Source organism: Nesoenas mayeri (genome assembly GCF_963082525.1).
Source record: "Nesoenas mayeri genome assembly, chromosome: 15".
Taxonomy (NCBI): Eukaryota; Metazoa; Chordata; class Aves; order Columbiformes; family Columbidae; genus Nesoenas; species Nesoenas mayeri.
Genome location: NC_137559.1, coordinates 14253604 through 14275286, shown reverse-complemented (window position 1 = coordinate 14275286; position 21683 = coordinate 14253604). Strand labels below are relative to the sequence as shown.

General features: G+C 41.7%; 2 protein-coding genes across 3 annotated transcripts; both read left to right on the top strand.

Annotated features, from left to right (window-relative positions):
* Positions 1-47: 47 nt before the first annotated feature.
* LOC308046489 (uncharacterized protein) lies at positions 48-8748 on the top strand. 2 transcript variants are annotated; one of them, XM_080354344.1, is made up of 10 exons: positions 48-98; positions 826-988; positions 2246-2367; positions 3267-3407; positions 4379-4492; positions 4874-5002; positions 5491-5652; positions 6742-6906; positions 7959-8124; positions 8609-8748. In XM_080354344.1, the coding sequence occupies exons 1-10, from the start codon at positions 90-92 to the stop codon at positions 8629-8631; spliced, it is 1194 nt and encodes a 397-aa protein (XP_080210470.1). In that variant the 5' UTR covers positions 48-89; the 3' UTR covers positions 8632-8748. The 2 variants fall into 2 exon arrangements, with proteins under 2 accessions (XP_080210470.1, XP_080210469.1); XM_080354343.1 differs by having other exon boundaries at positions 8585-8748.
* LOC308046488 (uncharacterized protein) lies at positions 8646-21559 on the top strand. Its single transcript, XM_080354342.1, has 13 exons — positions 8646-8753; positions 9419-9603; positions 10185-10277; positions 10525-10729; positions 11658-11845; positions 12537-12634; positions 13026-13210; positions 14235-14437; positions 14924-15113; positions 15774-15883; positions 16975-17094; positions 17511-17650; positions 20690-21559. Exons 2-13 carry the CDS (start codon positions 9436-9438, stop codon positions 20703-20705), a joined length of 1716 nt encoding a protein of 571 aa, XP_080210468.1. The 5' UTR covers positions 8646-8753; positions 9419-9435; the 3' UTR covers positions 20706-21559.
* Positions 21560-21683: the final 124 nt, after the last annotated feature.

Below are 21683 nucleotides of genomic sequence, written 5' to 3'. Positions count from 1 at the left end.
TCAGGATGGAAAAGAGGGATTTCAATGTGACAGCCAAGCTAACTCTCACTGGAACCAGCTACACTAATGTCATTGAAATAATCCAGACCATGTCCCAGGTTGGTATCACCAGCTCAGACGGCAAAAGCTGTGACATTCTAGAGCATGGCTGTGACATTTCTAGAGCACGGCGTTGAGGGTGGTGCCCGCCAGACAGTGAAGGTCAAATGCAGCCTCAGTCACTGTGAGGTGCTTTGCCCTCGATTTCTCCAGTAGCGTGAGCAAACATTTGACTGTACATTAGTTGGGTGTCCAATGGTATAAACTGGTTGGTTTGCTCCTATAGACAAAGCACATATATAGGATATATAGGAAATAAATAATATATTACAAACTGACCAATTGTCAATTTTTATTATGCAAGTACCACACATAATGGTTTTTCTAAATCAGGAAGAAAATATGTCACAAATAGATACTATCGTTTGTGCTACCTGCTGGATTTATTATGTTATAGTGGGGCTCTTGTTGTAAGAATTATTCAATGACACAGAAAAGCAGAAAATCAAAATATATAATAAGGAAAGACTAGTGTAAAGGGGATACTAATTTTTGTATCTATGTTCCATTATGTGTAATGACTTACTGTAGAAGTGAAGTCAAGTAGAAACTAATTGCTGCTTGTACAAAAGCGGTGGGCTTTAGGGTATCATTGTACTCTACCTTTTATAAATGCATTGCTAAAGCTAGATCCCATAGGACTTTACATTATCAAAATTACACACTTAGGTTTTAAACTTTTCAGACAACTTGGAATTTAATATGTTCGCCCTCTTTTGTTTTTAGTTAAAAATTCTTCCAAGGCAGCTTGTGTTCCTGACTGTTTACCAGAGAGGCAACAGAACACGTGTGCTGAGGCACATCGCTCTAGGGGACGGCAAAGAGCTGAAGGTCACAGGCACTTACACTGGGCTCTTCCCAAGGCTGCTCGGAGCTCACGATGTTCAGGGTGGGTTTCTCAACTCTTTTGCCGGTGTTGATAGCAGACTAGGAAATAAACTAAACCACATAAATCTTCTAAGATCTTATTTGCTTTAAAATCATGATGACTCTGGCTGTTAGAAACATCAATTTCAGAACACTGTTTCTGCTTTCTGGACATGGAATGTAAAGCTTAAATAAACTTCAGTAGTGCCAGGGAAAAGTTTGGCCAGAGTGAAGTCATCAACAATTTAAAATGTCCAGTGTTATTTTACAACAAATTTCAGAAGTGTTCTGGATTATATGAAACATTTGGGTTTATTTTTATATTTGCTTTTGAGTATTTAATGAAGAGCAAAGGAAACCTAGGAACTAGTTTTGGACTAGACACCATTGGTAAACAGCTCAAGTATTGCAGCTACTTTCTTTCTAGGCACAGCGCTGGGATCCTGGCTGGGAGGGACCCAGTGGTCAGGGTGGCTCATAATAAATGCAAACCTCTCACAGTTGATAGAAGGAACAGGTTTTGAGGTGACCCACACACAGATTTGTCCTTCAGTCACTGCACTAGACGTACAAACAGACACATCCCACAAATAACATTTTTTCTGAATGTTGCCCAAGTGTCCCTTTGAATTTGGAGTATAAAAACATTTTGGCTGAAGTTCATTTTTGTTTATTTTTCTGTTTTCTTCTTCCTTTGTGTGTTTTTGTCCCTCATGGATTTAATTTTATTTTTTTGTTATTTTAATGTCACCCATTTCTGAGGTTTTTTAAAAAATCGTAGTAAATTCTGTTATTGTGCTGCACTGGGTACTGCAGGGAGCTCTGGTCATGCCGGCTGCCACCTTGAGGTGCTAAACCCTTATTTTAAGGCTGCATTATCTGAAAATAACTGCACACAGCTATATGAGAGTTGTAAGCTGTTCCTCTTCTAGTGCAGGGTTATCTCAGCTTCAGAAAGTTTTTTTTTTCCTGGCTGTCTTGCTGGAAGTTTCTTTGGGTGTAGATATCAGTCTTTTGATCTTTGCAGGTAATTACTGTTTTGCTGGGAAATAAAGGACTCCTGTTTTCCCTTACATTTCTTCATGTTTGGCAGAAATCATCCCACTGAAGTCATTGTGGTTGTTGTGGGGGGTGATGTGTGTGAGCAAAGACCATGTTTCCTCCGGGAAGCAGCGGTTGCCCTGCTGCCTGTGGGAGAACACGTCCTGTGCCTGCATCAGAAAATGAACAGTCACGATTTGTGGTGGGGAAGACTCACTTGCTTTTTTTTTCCTTATAGTGGAACTATTCCACCCTCTCTCCATCCCTTTCCCGTGGCATTCCAGGGTCAACTTACATGTGAAACATTCGGCACGCAGTCACCGGGATGATCTTACTGTCATGTGGAATGAGAAGGAGCAGGTACAGCAGCCCAGAGCATGTCAGGAGAATCACAAGAATATCAAGTGGGGGTTTTTTGTTTGTTTTCTTTAAAAAAAAAAAAGGCATTAAGCAAGCCAGGGAATTCAAGTAGGAGGTAAACTGTTCTCTTTGGATATACAAAACGTTATGATTATGAAAGATGAGCAGCCAGTATTCTTGTTTGAAGTATTTTCAGGCCATGTGTTTTGTTTTGTTTGCAGTGACCCCACATGTTGCTGCATAACCAAAGGCAATGGCCTGTGGCTCAAAGCACCAGATAAAGGCCATTCCCAACACTCTCAGACTCTTAAGGCAGCTTTTGAGAGTAGATGGGAAGAATAAAGCAAAGGAAGAAATAACCTCACACTTATTCATCTCTCTTAGATTTTGAGCAGGATGAAGAGCCTCTCTGTTGCACGGATGTGCTGTGTTTACCCGCGCAGAAGTGACACATACCTGTCCTTCACATTTTCAGCATTACTGATTCCATTGAAACTCTTTTGTATTTCATTATTTCATTATCCTCTTTATGAGTGAGAATGACAGCTTTGGCACAGTTTAAACCAGTTTTTGTTTTTCTTTAAGTCAGCATTATTTTTTAAAAATAGCAAAAAAGAACTAGGAGGACTTTGGTTAAATTGACTTCCAAATGTGGTTAAATACCGAAGCTGTCCGCCTTGAACTAACTCTGCCATCTTTGTGTGTCTGAAATGCAGCACCTTGGCTGAGTATTACATTTTTCTCTGAATAAAGACAAAAGACAATGTATAAAATATGTTACCATGCAGAAACATCAATGTATCTGCAAAAATAATTAGAATTTCTTAATTTCTTTGAAAAGTGCTAAAATTCCAACATTTACTTTAGAACTTCCTTTTGCATCTGTTGATATGTATCAGATATCTGTGTCATCTTCTCTGAAGTTTGGAAGAGAGGTTACAAGGTTCAGAGCCACTGTTGCCCACCCCTTTAACTACACCCTGAAGCAACTGGAGGTCCGTGCCCTGTCAGAACAAAGAGGCAGGAAGTACAATCAGCAGGTGAGATCATGAAGAGGCTGCAGAATCCAAAGCCGTAGTACTGTATTTACTGTTAGCGTACCTTTCATCTCAAAGGACTGCAGAACCAGGTACTGTCCTGAAGAACGTAAAGAGCACCAAGGGCTCCTTGTGTCCAAACCACCAGTGTTGTTTCCCTTTCTAAGCATAACTTGCTAGCTGGCAGCATCTGTCTGCACATTTTAGCACTGACCTGTTTTGGATGGTAAGAACCATAAGTGCATGAGCCAGCCTAGCAATGAGAATGTTGAAAATGTGGCAAATGTATTCCACAAAGTGATGAACAAACTCCCATTCTGCAAAAATTCTCCATTTTTGGAGTATATAGGAAATTGCAACACAAGTGTAAAAATACATGAGACTTGAAAGGCTTTAAAATACCATTGTGAGGTGCACTTGCAAAGCGTGTATGAGAAAAAGAGGAAGAATTCCACAAATCATCCTTCAAGATCAAAGACTACAGAATATTTTCTGTCTGAAAATGCACTGCGTGCACCAGGCACTCCAGCTGCTGGGGCTGGAGAGTTTCTGCTCAGTAATAAGCTGTGCAAACTCCGCCGTGTTCTGTTTGTTCATCTGGAGCCTTTTTGGTACTTAGTGGTGCCACAGAGTGCTCTCAGGGTGTTTCACTACGTAGTCAATGTGTCTCAAGTGTTGTATTCAGAGGAGTTCTCTTGTAGCGTCATTATTCCACTGATGTTGTTAATTGCTGTGCGTGCAGCTTCCAGAGGAGATATCGGGACTTCTGTTGCCTTGGTTGTGAAAGTGCGGTTTCCCTGCATGTTTGCCTGAGGCCTTGAGCTTCCAGGCCGCCTGCAGTTCCATAGCGTTGTAACATGGTTCAATTCTTTTTTTCTCCACTGGGTGGGGATCATTCTGCTCCATCACCCTGCGGGCTCTTCTGCTGGTTCTAGTCTTGCTTCCCTGGCCAAATCCTTCTCTTGTGGTTGCAGCTGCAGCTGGCAGGGAATGGCGGGCAGCCTGCGGACATCCGACTGACCCTGCAGGACAAGTCCAAGAGGAACGTCACCGCCTGGGCTGGCTGTGTGACACTCACTTCGGGTCAGGTATGAGTCTTGGAGTCTAAGAAGGGATGGGTGTAGTGAGATTTCTGGGTTTGAGTCTCACAGAATGATTTTTTTCTGCACTTGTTGTGATATAAAAACCTTTTACTTCAAGTCAACCTTCTCATGTCTCAGAGGAAGAAAAATACAAGCTGTGAAGAATTCTGTTTCATGTTGCCAGATCTAGTTGTATTTGGGATGCAGCTTTTCCTCAGGACAGAATCAGCAACCCCTCGGGTTTCTCAGTAGAGTCTCTTATGGATATATAGACCTTTCAGGGCTTCTCACAAACATGTAGTTTCACCCAGAAAACATACTTCTCTGGCATATGCCAAACACAGTTTTTAGAAAATTACTTAATGCCTTAATGTTTCTCTCTTCCAGCTTCAGAGAGTGTTGAGTGTAGAACACATGCACGCATGTGGGTCTCTGGAGCAAAGATCAGCACTGTTTAGCGAATACCTAGATCTGAACTGGGATGACAAAAAATTAAAACACAATCTAACATATGAGGTAAGAGAAGGTGGTTGTATCTGTTAACTCACCATTTTTATGGGAGATGCTCTTAATAGATGGGAATTTATTTCGTTTTATATGGAAGTTTGAGTGGATTTTAAGAAAGCTCCTGTAGAGTGCCACTTTCTGGGAAATACCATTATTTCATTTTGCCTTTTACATATCTCTGTGCACAGGAAGAAAGCTAAATGTAGCATAATTAAGAAAAAATGAATTTTTACAAGCTAGAGGCCTCACTTATGCACTTTAATTTGGAAAACTGTTGAGTTAATTCTGTAGGACAGGGACCAGAAACTCTGCTGATAAGCCAAATCATTGTGAGTGGAAATGCTACATTTTGGAAATGTTACATTAAAACCCTAAAGCTACCAGAATAAAAAAAGACAGAATGGGGACAGGATGGGGCTGAGAGCTGGGATGGGACACAGAGGAGTGTCTGAGATTCTGTTGCCATGTTTTAACTTCGTTTTCTTGGTTCATTGCAGAGGAATCACTTCTTGTATCCTGATAAATTGCAGTTAGAAGCTGTTCTGGAAAATATTTTCCTGACCTCATGCACCAAACAGAAGATTCTGGGTAAAACAGAAACAAACTACTCATCTTTCCTGGACTACTACGTGAGCTTGGAGTTCTGTGACCTTCCAAATGTAAGTCTCACATAAACACATTGAACCTACTTCACTTTAAATGTAATTACTGATTTGGAGATGCAGTTTTCCTCAGCTGCAACTTTTCACAAGAATTGCCATACTCTGTAACTTAAGGTACTGTAAAAAACAGTGTCATTTACTTGGCTGAGGCAGAACGGTTGTGTTTGCCACTGTAGGATATTCTATAGGTCCTGTTACAACCATAAACATTCCCCCTTCCTCCGTGTTCTTGCTTTCCTACTCCTCTCTCAAAGGTCTTTTAATTTCCTCTTCCTGAAGAACATGAAAACAGGCTCATAAGGGATCAAAAAGGAAACTAGAGAGGAATACGAGTGCTTTCCTTCCCCTGTAGGTAAAAGTTTACTGGTTTTTATGGCTGCTTTGCTGTTAGTGATAAATTTTTGGACCTTAGCGTAACCTTCTAGTTGTCATTTATTTTTATATTACACACAGAAACCAAAGACCCATCCATGATCTTCCTTAGGTGCACATTGGACCCCCGAGTTGCCCATTAATATTCACAACAAGCATAAAGCATGGAACTTGTCATAAATGTGGTCTCTTCCCAGTCCTCTGTGGCTATTACGCATCTCAGCTGGATTCCTCGTTTGCTTCCACACACCTCGTTAGCAATGGGCAACAGCAGCCAGAGTTTGATGCCAGTGAAAACTTTTTGTAGGACCAAGATGTGTTAGAGGCTGTTTATAATGCTAAAATATACATGAGGTCACTTCAAAATCAGGTGCCTCTTTATCCTTTTGGATCCTTTTCTTCAAAGGCATCCTTCCAAATGCCTGGCTGGAGTAGGTGGGGAGTGTAAGAGCAAAGAAAAATGCACGTGTTTGAATAAAATATATTGCAGCTGTTGTCACTGAAGACGCTTTGTTACACCCCAGAACCTGAAGGTGTAATGAAGACCATGCTGTGAGAAGGAGGATGTGCTGCTTTCTGAAAGTACAAGTTTCGTTCATCGCTTCATTGTGTAATTTCATGAGAATGCAAACATTGTACAGCCTCTCACTGCTTTATGCAGAGCCTATTTCTTTGGAAGAATTAAGCTTTAATACCTTTTTTGTTCATACTTAGGTAATTGTTTTTTCTGGAAAACACCAGCTCAACAAAGATGACATCATTTTGCAATCGGAGGGCAGATTCCACCTTGCTGGCCATGGGAGAGATGAGGGGTTGATTGGAGTATCCCTAAAAAATCAGAGCACAGCTGCCGTGAAGAACTATTCTTTGGAAATTGAAGTGAGTTTTTATTTTATTTCCGTGGCACTGGGTTTTGGGGTTTTGTTTCTAAAGGCCTGATGCCAACTGTCCTGCAAACTGATCAGGTGCAGCCAGGCAACACAAAATACTCCTAGTTTGTGTAGTTGTGTTTTTAAAGGAGCAGTTCTGCAATGCGCACGCAGTGTGATCAGGAGAGAAAGGAAGACACCAACATTAGTTATCTGCAGAGCTCAGGGACAAATACGGTAACTGTGTATCAACTGGAGTATATAAGTTTTAAGAGGCTGTGTGTTATTATAGCTCACCATCTTCAGCACGACTGCTCTGTTTGGTGAGGCATGTGTTTTTACACCATAACAAAGGAAAAAAAAAGGAAACAGAATGTGGGACTCACACAAAGCATCATTTGCCAGGAAAAAAAATGGCCTTAAGAAAGGCACAGAACAGCTAATACGATGCTCATCCTGAGGCAAATCTCCTTTTTCTCTCCCCCTCTATTTGCCATTTGCTCTTAAATTTCTGTGAAATGAATAAGGTGGAGAAGCTGATAGTGGCAAACAGAGTGAGACAGAAAACTAGTATGGTCAGCACCATCCAAACCCTTAATTAGGAGCAATGTGGGTGGTCAGTCATAATTAAATGAGACAGCAGGCCACCCCTTAACAAAGCGATGATTTAATTAGTAACAGGCTAAGACAAATACTAAATTATTTTTCCATCCCTTTTTAGAAAGGAGATGAAAGAAGTATCAGCTGTCTCTGTTCTTTGTTTTGGAATACACGGCACAAAAAAGCAGCCTCACAGGGAACACAGAGTCTGTTTCTATTCCCTGCTACCATTGACATTTTGTCCACAGCCTCGTGCTGTCCGGTCCTTCGGCTCATGACCAATGCTCCCGATGCCTGTGGCTCTCTGGAGAGCGTAACTCCTGTGTCGTGCACAAGCCTTGGGAAACATTTTCCTCCCCACTTACCTTTCCCTGGGGAGCACTGATATTTGAGCCTCATCTCTGAACATTCATTAATTCTGTGTGGTGGCTTTGAATAAATGTTTTTCCTTTATGGCCGCAGTTCAGAGCCTTTGAAGATATTTGGCTGGGCCTGACAGGAACTGCTGCTTCCTCATCCGTTCAGAGCCAGATCCTGGTGGAGGGGATTATGGATCAGAAAGAGAAAGTAAAAGTAGCTGCTTCGAAAGGAAAGGAGTGTTTTCAGTGCTACATGGGGTATTTGAAAGGTATGTACCTTCCCAGACAACTCTGACAGTCGGATGATTTGGTTTTAGCTGGTCCTGTAAGGAGCAGGGAGTTGGACTTGGTGATCCTGTGGGTCCTGTCCAACTTGAGGTACGTTGGACAGATTCCATGAGTCACAGCTGTCACTGGTATGAAGAGGTGGGCAGAAAGGGTCTGTGTCTCTGGTGCCAAGCTAGCTCAGCTTCATGGCAGTTCCAGCCATGATCTTTCAAATAATGAAAAGCTGAAGCTCAAAGCTTGTTATACAAAGGTCAGCTTGGGAGACATTTGAATGATTACTAGCCAGGGGGGGATTATAATAGATAGTGATCAAACGTAGGATTCATTTTGATTTAGCCATCCTAAAGTTTTGTGCCTCATTTAAGAGAATTGTTACATTCCAATTCCAATGAAGGGAAGGAGGCTGATGGCCCCATGCTGAAACCTGTATATGAAATATAGGATGTGGGGAATCGCTCTCTGCAGGGGATTCTCTCAGTTCTGACTGACAACAGAGGGAACCGGACTGTGCCAAACTTTTAGATGACTGAAGTTTGATGGAATGAGACCTGCTGCAAGCACTTTCTGTTGTGACTCATCCACCTTTTGGCTACATTTCTGTGCAAACCAGGTAGATTTGGTGGCGTGACAGTTGTCTGAAACTCGTGTTACTCGCAGTTACGGATTCACCACTGCACGCTTGTGCAGGGGAAGTTCTCTCGGGTCCATGGCCTCACTTGTACGTGCTGTGATGCATTTGAGATTAAGACCATTAGCTTCTGAATTACTGAAGTCAGAAGTTTGTAGAAATGATTCAGCTCAACTCGCTCAACCCAGATTCTGTGTGCACTTTGCCAACCATTTCTGCTTATGCTGATCAGTACTTGGGCAGAAACAGCTTATGTGTGATGTGTGAACGTGTGACTGACACCTTCATTTATGGTCTAAGCAGTTCTGAAACATCAGCAACAAGGGACAGTGAAAGACTAAAGCACAAAAAAGCCTGTAAATCACTATGACTGAGTGAATTATTTAGATTAATCTAGTGCTTCAAGTAGCATATCAGTATTTGTCAATCATTCTCAAGCCACACAAGAGAAGAATCACACACTGACATTGATCTCATTTTCTCCTGTTTATCTCCTTTAGGTTTTTTGGTTTGGCTTGGTTTGGTTTTTCTCACCAACACCTAACACACTCAGCCACTGACTCATCACCTAATGAAAGAGCTGGCTTTGAAACAATGTCTCTCAGTGTTGTTCCTGTAAGCCAAGCTCTCTCTTTTCATTCTCTAAGGGGATTTGGAAGAAGGAATGGAATTCAGCGCTTGTACAGATGGGCAACAGATGGCAACCATCAATACCTACCTCAGCATCAATGGTGAAAGGCAAGAAAACATGGGACAAATGACTCTCGCAGCTGTTAATGGAAGCCTGAGTTTTCTGGCCCACGGATGTGGAGATCCAGTTCTTAAGACTGAGGTGAGACCCTGCAGCTCTAGTTAATTGCAGTGTGATTTTTCCAGCATATTGTTTAATCTTTTCAGTTTGCTGGAGCACCTCTCAGGTAGACTTCATGTGTGACTTTTGGTGAGTAACCGGCCAAAAGGGGGAATTATGCAGTTTTTAAACATTGTTTTTCACTTTGGTGTGAGAAGATGTCATGGTGAGAATTAAAAGGTTCAGCCATACCTAGAAATCATAGAAATTACAGGACCCTCTCCTAAAGAGTAGATGTTCTGAAGAGGGTGGGGAAAGCAAGAGCAGCAGTGGTGGGCCAGGGCAGCTCAGCACATCGGTTACAAAACTGCAATTAGAATCCCTGAAAGTGCTTTTGCTTCTAGAAGGGTTTCACATACTTGGAGGCCTTTTGGTGTTTTATCCTTAGACTCTTCTGTTCCCATTTTGAACCACTGAATAACACTGACGTCATTTCCCTGTAGCAATGGGAGGCCACTGCGGATCTTTGCTGATGTTTAAACTAGTACAGACTTTGAGCGATTTGGACCCAGCACAAGCAATTCTAACTCATAAATTCAAGGCTTTTATTCATCTTCTCACAGCACAAACTTAATGAAATTGGGAGCCTTCTGAAAACCAAACTGCTGGAGAAGATGAAGAAGTTTGACGGATATATGTGGAGATTGAAGAGATCAGTAAGTATCTGTACATCATTAATTAAAACTCATTATATTGCATACAGTCATTTTGTTTTGCTCACACCTTTAAATGCTTCATCCTGTGCTAACCTGCAATTCATACATTGGCAAAAAGCACATTTCCTGGTAAAGCTCCTATATCTGCACCAACACTGAGGAGTTCAGAATTGCCTTGGAATGGAGTCAAAGCTTTGGCTGTGATCACTATGTATTTTGGTATTTGTTTTTTTGGGAACCACTGTAGGTGCAGCAGGTTGATTTTCTGGCTGAAGCAGCTGCCTGGCCTTCGACAGCCTTGCACAAGGCTGCAGGATTCCTCCACAGCGTGGCCAGAGCTGTCGCCCAGGGGTGGAAGCAAAGCGGAACCAGGCAGATCCTGAGAAGCAGGCTCCCGCTTTACCTCCATAAAGTTCAAGACACTGTCCAGCAAATGCAGAATGAATTGCAAAGTAAGCAAAATCACGCAAAGCAAGGAGAATAAGGACAATGTCAGTGCAGGGCAAAAGAAAATGGAGTATAATAGATGCTGAATAGCACAAATGTTTCTATTTTGATCTAACAAAAGTTGCTGACCTTGGCTCTTAGTTTACAGAGTGAGAGCCATGATGCAATAAGCTCTAAGTAACCTCGGTGTAACCACCTTTCTCATGGGATTGCTGGAGAGGCATTCCCTTGGACACGGGAGCCTGGGGTCCAGCGCATGAGAACAGAGCCCAAATTGCTGAGCTGAAGCGTTTCTGCTCACAGTTCCCTGCAAGCATTTCCTCCCCAAGGGCTGTTCAAAGCCATCCTTGAGTTTTGAATGCTTGTACTAATTGGATTTCACTTCATCTCTTTCTCCCAAGTCTGTCCAGCAGTCACCAATTCACTGGCCTATGGCCCGTATTGAAACCACTGAGAAATGTGGTCAGCTGCAATTAGCTGAGAGAACCTTCAGCTCTCCCAAGATTAAAACCTCACTTTAGGCCACTTACCTCTGGATTCTTCCCATTCAAAAATGAGATTTATTTGATATACTGTGTTTGAAATCAGTTGTGACCAAACTGTCCTGTTATTCCTTGAGCAGTTGAGCTGAGGAGCTCTGTTGGTGGCACACCGCAGAGCATTCCTTGTGTCTATTTTGGAAAGCAGCAATGTATTTATAATAAGGCACACGAGTGGATCAGGGCTGTAGCTAAATGCCTCTTTCAGGTTTCCGTAAGACGGTGCCCATGCACACAGCTGTGAAACGCACCTGATGGCATGAAAACCAAGCTGCGGTTCTGTTCTGTGTGTTCTGTGTGCTGGGAGCTGTGGGGAAACAACCAAATAAACAGCCAGCCAGCCGCTTCCTAACACGCTGCCTGAGGTTTGTTTCATGGGATGTGTTTGCTTCAGAGCCATTAACAACCTTGAAGGACGCTTACTATGATGTAACCTCAAAGCCACTGGATGAAGTTTGGCAAGAGAAGACAGAAGAGTACATGAGGAAAATCCAGGCTTTTTTACCCACGGTTGTGAAAGATGTGTGGCTGATGGAGCCAATGCAGATGGCATTAAAGGGTGTCAAAGCAGGCTTGGATATGGTCAGTATAACTCGATTTTCCATATTTAATGGTTTGAAAATAAGGCTTACAAATTTAAGTCTCAGCTTTGAACTATGGATACACAAAAACTGTTAAATATTTTTGTTTAGGGAATTGGTGTGATCATTTTTCCATATAACAAGTTTGTGCACAGCTAATTTACTGTTCTTGAATTGTTTGTCCTGCTTTGAAAGCAGGACTTTTCCAGCTGGAGGAAAGGTTGTTTTTACCAGTTTGGATTGAAATCACAGCAGTAGTAATTTGTCATTCCTGTAGCTTTTGCTTTTCTTCCATAGAGACAGGATTGTGATGCCAATAAATAACGTACAAATGGCTTTGGGCTCTTCTAGTAGAAAAGCAAAGCATAAAGGATATATTATTACACCAATATATATTAACAAAGAGATCAATCCTTTGCAAGCTACTGACGCATGTTAACTCAGTGAAGTATTGCTATAATTTCAGTAATTTTATTTTAGGAAGGATGCATTTCTGTCCATTATTTGTTGCTATAGTGACTCATCTTTTAACCTCTAAATGACAAGATGCTGTCAGGCAAGTGACAAATGCAAGAGGGCCTGAAGCGGTATTTCACTGACTGTTGATTTAGATCTCATGACCAAATACTGCCCCTGCCCTGAAGCCCTGTGCTGAACGCAGTCTGTGATCTCCTCCTCTGGCTCTCCAACAGGTGACACAGCAGATGCTCAGGTGGGCAGAGGCCGTGGTTTCTAGAGCCGTGAGCAAGATCCGGAAGCCCTTACTCAATCTTTACAGTTTCTCAGCCAGGTAAGTGTGGGTTTTTGCAGGATCCCTGCTGCTGGGTAGTGCATTGTTAGTCTTCATTTCAGCTTGTGTGCTGAGGGGTTTGAACAACCACCTGACCAATCTTTGCTTGGGGCACATCACATAATGCCATAATGTTCATTTTTGATGGCAACCAGTACAGGCTGCACATCAAAAAGCTACTTGGCAGCACAGAGACCAGCAGTGACAGTAACAGGCCATATATGGCCGTCATGGGTTACTGCAGGTCTTAGCTGCTGTGTATCTTTGTTTCGCCACTCTAACCAGACGGCAGTTCTTATGAATATTTCACTTCCCCATTTCTCATAATAAAGCAACCGCCTTTTATCAGCTGAGCAGATAAGGCACATGCTCTTTTGTTTGTGTTGTACAGGAACTGTTCAGTGGCAGTCAAACTGCCAGTGCTTCCTACAGCAGACCGCTCCCTGGATCTGGCAAATGTCACTAATTATCTCATTGAAGAAAAGCTAATGAGGCCTTTCCAAGACCTCTACAACATCAATGTAGTTGCAGAGTATTACAGATTCAAACAGCGGATGATGGAGAGTCCCTTTGAATGTAAGCCCTTTCGGAGTGCTGCTTTGGTTTGTAACTGGGTCTGTTTCCACTGACTTCTGAATTTTACAAAACAGATTTGGAATAGTAGTTTAAATAGAGATGATCGCTAAGTAATAATTTTCCTACAAACTTTACATATAGTCTTTCTTGTAAAACAGTAATTGCCTGTACAGTGGCAACTTTTTTTCTGAAGCTGACATGCAGTAAATACCCCTCTACTTAATATTCATGCACATTTTCCAACTCTTGACACTTTTTTGTGTTGAGAGTAGAAATCAGCAGGAGGCATTTATCCATCTCATCTGTGTGCTCTTGGGAGGCAACGCTGTGGTTCGGTGCCAGTCGTACCTGGTGGCCCTGGGTCTTGTCCATCCCTTGAAACCAGTGACACCGCCTCTGTTGACCCTAGGATGAAAAAGCTCAGCCCCACCAAATCTTCAGGCACAGCATGACCTGCAAAAGCATTGCTAAATGCAAATGCTAGAAGACTGTTGGTGGGCCCAGCTGTCCCTTATGGATAACAGCTTTTCTAGAAAGAGCCATTTTCATGGTTTCCTCCCAGTAGGCAGCACAAAGGAGGGTGCTGGAGGTCAGTCCTAGTGCCCAAGCAGTCTGAGTGACACATCAGCAGGTTCCTGGACTGCGACTGTTTGATGATCTGCTTTGGCAGGGTATTTTCTTTTTTTTTAGACAGTTAATATTATTGCTGTTTTGTGCATAAAATGTATAATGTGTATATCGGGGGGTAAACACACCTACAAGTATGCCTACCAGGTAGCATGGCTATACATCAAGATGAGTTTTGAATCCTAATTCATGTTTCTCAAAGTTTCAGGACACTCAAGTGGATCTATAATGAAAAACAACTTACTTGATTGTTTCCTTTCTGGAAATAATAGCAAGAGAAATTATTTTAAGATTATGCCAGCCAGAAGCTGTTTATGTTCAGTATGCAAGTAATGGCACAGCACTTACTGCTATGTGGAAAACTCATGGATGTTTCTTCTGAAATATTGTTCTCTAGATCATGCTATGTTAATGGGGACCAAGCATCTTATGACTTTTGATGGAAGAATTTATGATTTGGCATCAAAGTGCAGCGTACTTCTTGCCAAGGATTTTGTTCACAATACTTTCACTGTAATACTAAATGAGGAAGCTAATAACTCAAGATCACTGTATGTGGAGATGAACCAGACTGTGATCGATATCTACCCAAGACTGAAGGTAGGACAGGAAGTCAAACATTCTTCCTTTCCAGACCAGAACTTACCAATCAAAACAAAACCAAACCTATCTATATAAATATATATATAAATGCTCAAACCAGACTGGAACAGCTCTCAGATGTGTTAGGAAGTAACCACTTTTTAATCAGGGAATAACTCTCCAAAACAAAAAAAACATTTTTAACCCAAGGGCTGCTTCTCTGCTCTCTGGGTAGGTAAAATAAGAGAGGCTCAATGAACTTCTCAGGTTTCCTTTCACACAGTCTAGGAGAGGTCTGGAGAACAATCTGGCCCCATAGCCTCCGTGTACTTGGGAGGCTTTGTGCTTTCCTGCTCTTCCAGAAGTTTAACACAGCCATGTTCCTATTCCCTAAGTCTGGGCTGAGCAAAATTGACCCAACCCCACCTGCAGACACAGACTGAGCTTGCCTGGCATGTACCTTCACTGTGACATATTTGAAATCGCATTTTCATTTTACACCAGATAGCCAAGATGTATAACTTCTCCTTCATGGACGAGAACTGCCAAGTACTGGATCAATCCCTTGAAAAGAACAGCACTAATTCAAGGAGCGAAGCCAACACAATAGAAGTGTCTAATCAGGAAGGAGTTTCTGTCTCCTGTGACTTTCGGTTTGATCTCTGTACGGTCACTCTGGCTGGCTGGCACCATGGTGAGTATCACTCACACAGCTGTTGTCAGCTGTTTGTCCTTGTTTCTGTATCTCTGAGTTATCACCTGCAGTTCTCACCTGGGGCTTGTCTTGCACTTGCTTTTTCCCACTTCATTTACCCACACCCTGGAAACAGCCCCAGGCATTCCCAGTTACTGCCAAATAAAGCACAGTACGTATCATTCCAGAAAGAACAGCAAGTGTTTACCTCAGTTTCTGTTGGTTCAATGCAATGAAGCAGACAGAAATAGCGGGTAGGTGTGATGCCGTCTGCCCAGACCCAAATCCTGTCTGAGAATAACTGCTCAACAGCAGGCTGAGCTTGTCAGACCTGCCAGGGCACAAAAGAGGAGACAGCAAAGCTTCCAGGGTCTTTGGTGTGCTTGGAATATGTTCCTCTCCCTGTGCCCCACACTGTTCTAGAGATTAGCAAAGAATGGAGACGGTGTCCTGATCTGGTCAGGAGAAGCAAATGAGCAGCCAACAAACAAGGTTGCAATGCACCCCGAGAAAAATCTACATGGATGCCTGGGTGCTCCTTTCCTCTGCCGCAGGCCAGCGGAGCTCTGCCGTACGGAACAATCGGAGCACACACACAGCTTCTAAAATTTTCCTCTCTCTACTCATTACAACTACTATTTTCCTCCAATCTCATTCCAGGTATTTCAGCTGGGCTTTTTGGTACCAATGACAATGAAGCTGGAAACGAGTGGACCCTTCCTAATGGCTCCCTCACGGACGACGTGCAGGAGTTCACGCAGAGCTGGCAGGTACCGAGCTGAAAGCCGCTTTCTGTGCGTCACCAGTGGTGCTGGAGCGCAACAGGGAGCACCCGACATAGTGGTCTGGCTTAGCCGAACTAAAGTCAGACAGTGAAAACAGCAGCATACTGTATATCATTTGTTTTCCAGTGTTTAACCAGGGAATAGGTGTTGGTAAATTTGCTAAAACACACACACAATTCCCTGTAAATGGGCGTTGAGCCTAAGTAGCAAGGTAAAACAGAGAGGCTGCTTCTGCAACAGGAACTTAAGTTGGAACCAAGTGCATTGGATGTTTTCCTGCTTAGAGCCCATCCTTTTGGAATGCAGAGCCAGGTGGTACCTGGTAAGCAGTAAAGTTGCTCTCCATCCCCATACCACCAACTGCTCAGACTTTTGAGGATTAGCTGCTACTGATTCAGTTATTAACTTGCATAAAAGGTCTTCCTATAGCTATCATAAATAACTGTTGTAACTCTTCTATACCGGTAACATCATATCTCTTTGCTTCAAAGAGAACCTTAATTAATTTACCATCAGCTGAAAATAATCTAAACACGAAAACATGCAGGTGTATATAGCAGCAGATTTAGCACAACTATACGTAATACAGAAAGTGAAAACACAACCAGGTTAAATCTGGCCAGGTATTGAAACCTGAACTAAAAGCAGTCAGTTGCTCTGGATCAAACTATAAACTCAGCCTGGCAACTCCCTACCAGGAGGCGCCATACAGAATAAAAGTTAAGACAACTAGCCAACTACTGACTGCGTTAGCAGTGAATAACAAAATCAATGGGAAAAGGAAATAATGTCTGTAATCTGTAATATTTATGAGGCATACGTTTTTGCTTATGAAGAGTGCAAGGTACTTCTCAATATTAATGGAAAATAAATGTTAGAGCAGTGTACAAGCTGCCTGTACCTTCCTTCAAACCATCCCACACTGGAAATGCGGAGAATTCACGCTACACTGATTAAAAAAAAAAAAAACAACCAAACAAAAACCCTACCATTACAAAACCCCAAAACAAACACCAGAAAAACCCACAAAAACTAAAACAAAAACCCCACCAGCTTGAGTAATTCTGTTTACCCAGGTGAACAAGTGCAGTCCTGTACAGAAGAAAGTGAAGCCATGTCCAATTACAGCCAAGCAAAACATCTGCAAAGTGTTTTTTGAAGAGCCACATTCACTACTTAGAAACTGCTTCAGAGTTGTAAGTATAACCTCAGTGACAAAAGGACTGTTGGGATACCCAGATGTCAGATTTCAAAGGGCTACATGTAATTGTTGCAAGGATAGAGAAGTTTAGTTGCGGATCGCTTCAGAAGTAATCAGAGCAACAATCCAGACAGAAAAAAATAGGTGTTATATCACCATAAATATAAGTTAAGATCCCTGACATCCACAAAATAGTGGCATGCCTTTGCACTGCTGTTTAACATGCAGGTCTAGAGTTTGGAACTACAAGTAAACCTCTCAGTATAGGGAAGAGAATAAAGATTTGCGAATGGTGCTAACGAGGAGGGGGAGGGAGACACAGATGACCAAACTACTCAGGTTCCCTGCGGGTTATTGGCAGGAGCTGTGTGCCGCCCCTGCACCCTGCTCCTCTGCACCTCTGTGTTACAGGTGGACCCCCAGCCCTTCCACGCCATGTGCAGCTCGGACAGCTGCGGGGCGCAGGAGCTGCGGGCCGCCTGCCGCGCGGCTGCCGCCTTCGTGCATCTGTGCCACCGCAATTTCGTCCCTGTGGAGATGCCTCCTCAGTGGTGAGTTGCCTTTCGTTTCATCCTGAATATTCTGACTGCATCGCTGCAGTACTTGCGTGTCTTATTCAAGAGCACAGGAGAAAGTAAAACTAATAAATATGATCATGGGGATGAGCAAAAATGATTCTGTTGCTGGAATTATTCTTCTTGCTCCTTGTCTATCTTATACTCTCTGCTGTTCCCTTGGCAGCACACGGTAACCCATCCCATTCAGTCTAATGGCTTTCTTGTTTCCTCCTCATTTGCTCTGCAGATTAACACAGAAGGATACTTGCAGAGTTTGGTGTGACTGTCCCTAAGAGTTCCAATTCTCAGATATTATTTTTGTTTCAATCTTTTTTTTTTGGTCTGAATAATGCATTTGGATACATATTAACAGTAAGTCCTATTATATAGACAGTAAACCGACTCAGTAACCTATTTATATACTTTTCAGTCTCTTTTAATGAAATCTATCGATCTTCTTTAAACAACCTAGAATTTCAAGATTCTCAATACCTGTATTTCAATGCAGCTGTCATCCAGATAGCTATATGCCGGGAATCTGCTTAAAAATGGAAAGCAAGCTGAAAAGCCTGAGAAGAGCAGTAGTGCTGGCATTACAATCCTTGCCCATTGCTGTTGTTATTGTGTAAATTGGTTATGAATTCCCACATTTTTTGCTGGAGGTGCACACAGTGCTGCATTGCACATTGCTGCAGAAACCAGATAGGACAGTTCCTGCTCTAAAAGGGACTGGAGTTGTGTTCTGCTAACTCCATCTGCATTGCTTGGGAAGTGCAGAATTTTTAGGAAATAATTCTTCTTATATAAAGAAAAAACCTGTATAAGTCCACAGCCAAAGAACACTTACTAGTAATAAAATTTAGTCCCCTCATTTATTATCTTCAGAGTAAGTGCATTATTACTGCAGTTCCTGCACATTTCGGCTGTAGAGCTGCCATTCCCTTTGTGCGTTACCTCACTCCAGTCCCACGTGGCTGCTGGGCAGCAGAAGTACCTAAAACCCAAAAGCACTGCAGTGATCTGAACACATGACCATCTAAGGATTATAGCAGCTGTATATTTTGGCATTTTCTGTATTAGGTATACCCACATCTTTTCTACAGGATATGCTGCATACAGTGTCTTCTTTGAACTATATTTATTGACTACAAACTGCTACATAAGTGATATATAAACAGTAAGTTTACCACTTAATAGTGGCTGTTCACATATTGCTGTCTTAAGAGAGATGAAGATGACCAAGAACATCCCCAAAACTACTTTTTTTGGTCTAAACTAAGAAATAACATAATACAGATGAATAAAACAATAAGGGGACAAAAGCTCCTCTGAAATTTTCTCTATGCTTCTATCTTTCCATTGAATGAGAACTAATTACTGATACGTTCACCCAGGTAATAACTTAGGATGTAACTATATTTTTACAAGACTGCAATGGCAACATTTACTCTAAGAAGAGCCAATTATGCTTTTACTCGAAATGAAGCACTTCGGTTTACACTCCTACCGTTTATGCTCCATCCTTTGCTACAGCTTAGTAACAAGAAAGCAGGGTGATTTAATATATGCAATTAAATGTTATTCATTCACATTTCTAAACTCACTTCAACCTCAAGAGGTTGATTTTGTGACTACGAACATTTGTGGTATGCTTAAGAAATATATTTACAAGTATTTGCTGAATTCTCACCCAATAAAGAATGGAATAAATATCAAGTATTTGTAGATGACTGTGTTAGCCATAAAATAAAAACCTCGAAAAAAAGAACACTCAATATATCTTTAAGTGCATCACAAGCATACATTCCCATGTGTGGTAATAATGCCTCGTGTTATTATCTGCCTTATGTATTCAGTTTACCATGTATGTAGGCAGCAGAATGCCATGAAATTGCTGGATAGTATCTTAGAATCATAGAATCATTTCATCTGGAAGAGACCCTCAGGATCATTGAGTCCAACCATAACCTAATTGAACTAGCACTAAACCATCTCCCTAAGAACCTCGTCTAAACGCCTTTTAAACACCTCCAGGGTGTAGGCAGCAAGTGGTTTTAGCTCCAATAATTTATCTAAACTCTTCAACATAATGAATATGAAATATAGAGACAAATTTTGTTAAATCTGAGCCTGAATAATCAGTTCAAAACAGGAGTTTTAGAATGGCCCCGTGGCCAGAAGATTGAAGTCACTAGTACTGCTAGCCTATGTTATCCCACTTCTGAGGAAAGGGACTGGAATTACAGTGGCTCACAGGCTCAGCTAACAACAGTAACATTATTAAAGCACACTATAAGACAAGAAAAGTATACTGCGGATGTACACAGGAGCAAACATATTGAAGACAAGAAATAATTCTTATAACCTCGGCTTATTTTATGCATCCAGCTTTGGACACCATGTTTCATTTAAGTTGCGAACCAGCTGAGAAAAGTCCAAAGGTCTCTATGTGGGGAAAAAAAATTGAAGGGCTGAGGAAAGACATGAGTCAAGTGTTTAAATAAGTGAAGCCACTAAAGCGAAGGAAGTGTGCCAGACCAAACTGCAGTAAGGAGAATTACGTCTGATGTTGTGAAAGAGCGTGTAACAGCCAGGCCAGTCAGGCATCGCAACCGACAGGCTGCTGAGGTCATGAGAACAAGAGAGAAAACAGTCAGTAAGAGCAACCTCTGCACTGTCTTCTCAAAATTCATTCTCATGAAGGATCTTCCACCAGATAGTTGAACTAGCCAGAGCCCATAAACGTTAATAATAATGCTGCTCGTTTCCTCCTAAGTGTGAATTTGTCAAACATAAAGAACTTTACATCTTTATTTCAGTTCAGCATATCTAAGATAAAACTGTATCGAAAATGCTAAAATACATTTTCCCACAGCTTTTGGATAATGTCATAAATATATGTGATGCTTTTTCCCCTTCATAAATTTATTGTAATTAAGCATCTAACGGCTTGTATTACATGTCACTTGTTACCTTCTATTGTTTCATTACTTACTAACCACTTAACTGGATTTCATCTCTTCTTCATTTCAGCTTGAGCCAGTTCTGAATGGCAGGTACTGGCCGTGAAGATGGAAGAACCCTTTCAGCACTCAAAACAAACAGCTGTGTTAGATGGACAAGCTAGAAGCAATAGTAGAGAGAACAGTAAAAATGGGAACTAATTAGCATTAGGACTATGAATATAATGAAGCATATTTAGTAAAAAAAAAGCTTTTCACCTGAGAGTAGGAGGAATTATTTCAGTACAGTGACAAGAAACTATAATCAACCAGAAGAAACTGGACATAAGAGTATCAGTTACTTCAAAAAAACCATATATTATCTCCCATTCAGTGGCAAAGTTGCCTCTTGACAAGCCCTGAACTGTAGCACACATACATTTAAGAGATGACAAAGCTCTGTTCCAGCCAAGGTCAGTACAAGTGGGTACTTTGTCAAAGCAGCGTTATCAGCCTGGAACCTGCGCAGATACCAACTTCTTTTTTCTCCAGAACTGAAACTCAGCTGTGCAGTGAATTCTGGAGAAAGTGACCTTTTCCAGGGAAGGGCCCCAACCCGCAAGAAGCCTAAGACAGTAGAAATAAGATGGTTAAATAACTGGAAGCGTTTAATAATTTTATCTTTTTATGCTGGTTCATTATTCCCTTACTGTTTACATTGGTAAATGAGAAACAGCCTTCTCTGTTTACCGCTTTTAGATTCTCCCTTTGTGTCTCTAGAACCCTCTTCTCAGAAATCAGTTTACATGTTGGGAAAAGGTGACTGATACCCATCCTATCCACTAAGTCGTCTTAAGGTTGTGTGGAAGTGCCTCATCTCTTAAATTAGTTTCTATATTGTAGGTCTGTTGATTAAAACAATGCAATATGTTTCTCCACACAGTTACCAGGAATGGAATTATTTCTCAGTAAAAGGTAACACTGCAAAATGTTTTATGTGTCTTTGCATAATATGCAAACATGGAAATAATGGTGTTCTGAACTATGGAATAATCTTAATAAACATTTTACTTCCTTTTTTTATG